General features: G+C 45.2%; 1 protein-coding gene across 4 annotated transcripts in view; it reads right to left on the bottom strand.

Moving 5' to 3' along the window:
• Positions 1-3,675, bottom strand: part of Kiaa1324 (KIAA1324 ortholog) — a 74,098-nt gene that overhangs the window by 28,105 nt on the left and 42,318 nt on the right. For all 4 annotated transcript variants that reach the window (XM_029475415.1, XM_029475416.1, XM_021157508.2 and 1 more), the window contains one exon: positions 2,815-3,007. In XM_029475415.1, the coding sequence (XP_029331275.1) occupies positions 2,815-2,975 (161 nt within the window). In that variant the 5' untranslated portion in view covers positions 2,976-3,007. The remainder of the gene's footprint in view (positions 1-2,814; positions 3,008-3,675) is intronic.

Here is a 3,675-nt window from a genome sequence, read left to right on the forward strand (position 1 = left end):
GAGGGCCCACATTTCTGGCCTACGTGTTATACAGCAAACCTGCAGGATTTCTCTCAGTTCCCATGTCAAGCTTTCTCTGCCCCTGGGCTTGCCCTTTTCTTCAAACAAACTTTTTCCTCCTTCTCTTTATTTATCACCGTAGGGTTATAATAAATAGATAGATAGATAGATAGAGCCACTTAATATTAAAAAGTCAGTCTTGTGTCAAGCACGGTCATGTACACCTTTAATCCCAGTGCTTCAGAGGCAGAGGCAGGTGAAGTTCTGTGAACCTGAAGCCAGCCTGGTCTACTTAGTAAATTCCAGGTTAACCAGGAATATATAGTGGCACCCTGTCCAAACAAATAAAAGCCTTCCTTGACTTTATCTGCTTCTGCCTCCTTCTGCCTCCCAAAGGGTTGGGGTTAAAGGTGTGTGCCATCACTGTTCGGCAACAGTCAGTATTATTATCAAAATAGAACATAACAAACCAAATCCCTCCCAAATGACCCAGCTCCCCTGACAGCATCGATTCCCTTGTTGAAAGAGACATCTAATGCTGATGCACTCCACAGTATCAGCTATAAATAACGCTTGAAGTTTAATGAATAATTAAAGGACGCTATAAGTGGGTCACGTTTGCATTCTGGGGTTTGCTAGTGTTGTCCCCGCTGAAGACACTTCATGTCCCACAATCACAGCATGTTTGATTGATCTCTAGTGCCAGAGGCATCGCTCTAGATTCTTCGTGACCCCTTGACCAGTGTTGGGGATCTGGGACTGGACTCAAAGTCTTGAACATACTAGGCAGGCATGTGCATTACCACTAAGCTATAAACCATAAGCTGGTCTTCTTTCTTCTTAAACATTTTTGCCAGGTAGTGGTGACGAAAACCTTTAATCTAAGTATTTGAGAGGCAGGGGCAGATGGATCTTTGAGCTTGAGGCCAGCCTGGTCTCTAGAGCAAGTTCCAGGATAGCTAGGGTTACACAAAGAAACCCTGTCTCCAAAACAAAACAAGACAAAAACAAAAACAAAAAGAAATGAAAACAAAACCAACAACAAAGCTTCTTTTAGATGTATTTATTTTTATGTGTCTGGTGTTTTGCTTACGTCTATCTTTGTGCACCACATGCATTCCTGTTGCCTGCAGAGACCAGAGAGGGCATTAGATACCCTAGAACTGGAGTTATAGACAGTTGTGAGCCACTCTGGAGGTGCTGAGGCTCTAACTCCAGTCCTCTGGAAGAGCAAGCCAATGCTTTTAAGTTCTGAGCCATCTCTGCAGCTGCCTTTGTTTTTTGTTTGTTTGTTTTGTTGTTGTTGTTGTTGTTTTAAAAGACAGGGCTACACTGTGTAGCCCAGTGTGATGGTTTGTATACATTTAGGGAGTGGCACGATTAGAAGGTGTGGCCCTGTGGGAGTAGGTGTGTCACTGTGGGTGTGGGCTATAAAACCCTCATCCTAGCTGCCTGGAAATCAGTATTCTGCTAGCTCCTCCTGCACCATGCCTGCCTAGATGCTGCCATACTTCTTGCCTTGATCATTATGGACTGAACCTTTGAACCTGTAATCCAGCCTCAATTAAATGTTGTCCTTTATAAGACTTAGGTCTTGCCTTGGTCATGGTGTCTGTTCACAGCAATAAAACCCTAACTAAGAATTTCAGGTCAGCCAAGGGTATGCAGAGAAACCCTATCTTGAACAACCAAAATAAGTAAGTAAGTAAATATATAAATAACGTGTGTTGTTTGAAGGTGGCGGTGTGGAGCAGTAAAAAGCTTGGGGCTGGGTTTGAGCACCAATCTCTCCAGGTTCAAGCTAGGGAATGAAGGTGGAACGCTTAACCCCACTGAGCCTCCAGTTTCTCACTCTGCAATGGAAACCACAATGCCAACTGTACTCGGCTCCTGTGTAGGTTCGAGACAAGTGTTCCACGTATCCATCCAGCACAGGGCCAAGTCTCTAAAAGGCACATCAGAAATACGTGTTCAGCTGAGATTCATTCAGATGCCAGTGGCCCCAATAGGCTCATATAATTGAGATCTTGATTAGTAGATCAAGTGATCTACTAATTAGTAGACCTGTTTGGGAAGGATTGGGGGTGGGGCTTTGTAGAAGAAGGTTTTAAAAGCCCACATGAGGCCCAGTTTCCTGCTTGTGGATTAGATATAAGATCTCAGCTACTGCTCCAGGACCATGCTTGCCTGCCTGCTGCATGGAGTCACCCTCTGCTTTCTTCTCTGAACCTGTAAGCAAGCCCCAGGGTATGCATCTCTTCGCACCAATAGAAAGTAACGAAGACATGGGGTCTCAAGGGATTTAGGGGATCTCATTCCCAAGTCAAAGCGCTCACCCCACTCCAACCTCTCCAAACCACAACAGCATGTCAGGCAAAACCAGTTCTAGAAGTTTGGCACCAAGGCCAGTGATACAACCAATACTTTATACGTTGTGTTCTAATCAGGTTGATGAAGTTTATGTGGTCACTCAAGATTCCACAGAGAAAATACAATTGTGTGGTTTGTTTGGCTTTTTGTCTTAAAACAAACAAACAAACAAACAAAAAACCTGCTAAGCCATTAGATGCCCGTCATCCTTCATCTACCTGCCTCTATTGCTTTCATGTTTCCTTCTCACAGATGTCTGTCAGTCAATGGTAAGCTTAGGTCAGACTAGGCCAAAGTAGAGGTCACATCCAGTAGTCCTTACTCCCACCCCTGCCTCCATGGGGTCCTCCTCCTCCCTCCAGCCTCAGCAGCATCACAGAACACTACCCAGAGTGCACCTCGGCCCCTTCCGCGGGAGACTTGTGTGCTGTTTCCCAAACTCACGAAGTGCAGTTCTCAGTGGACTCCGAGATGCTGTCATCGACCTCCAAGTTGGCTGAGAGGCTGGCAAAGCCGTGAGGTAGCTCATCCCACTCATCAAATCGGATGCCAGTGCCGAGGGAGTAGCGGCCCTCCGCGCAGGGCTTGCAGGACTGGTCCTTCATATCCAGAAATTCCCCGGCATTGCAAGAGAAGGCTGAAAGGCAGAGCAGGGACAAGGGAGGGGTGCTGAGATCGCTGTGGTTTCTGGAGGAGTGATGGCTGAAGGCAATCTAAAGCTAGGACCTCGGGGTCAAGATCTTGGGGTCTGGACTACTAAAGATTGGGGCTAAGGGACATCTTGTATGATGGTATTTGTACAGAATAGTCATAGAGACATAGGGCAGACTTGTGGTTACCACAGGTGAGGTAATAGACTGCAGAAAGACTGTCACTAGGAACTATCTTTTCAGACTCTTAATGCCCCCAAACTTGAGTGGTTATGAGTTGCTGCGAAGACTCAGGTGGTGGTGGCTCACGCCTTAATCCCAGCACTTGGGGAGGCAGTAGCAGATGGATCGCTTGAGTTCTAGAACAGCCAGGGCTATACAGAGAAACCCTGTTTTGAAAAACAAACAAAACAAAACAAACAAACAAACAAAAGAATGGCTGTGAAGATTATAACAGCCCCCAAATTTGCTCAATAAGGGGTGAAATTCATTGTGTGTAAGAAGTAGTGTCTGTGGAAGCAGAGGAAGGATTGTTGTCAGTTTAAGATCAGTGTTATCTATACAGAAAGGCTACCCAGAGATCCTATCTCAATTAAGAAAAATAGAACACAACAGCCTAGTAAAAATAGTTGTGTCTTTTTTTTTTTTTTTTTTT

Source organism: Mus caroli, chromosome 3 (assembly GCF_900094665.2).
Source record: "Mus caroli chromosome 3, CAROLI_EIJ_v1.1, whole genome shotgun sequence".
Taxonomy (NCBI): Eukaryota; Metazoa; Chordata; class Mammalia; order Rodentia; family Muridae; genus Mus; species Mus caroli.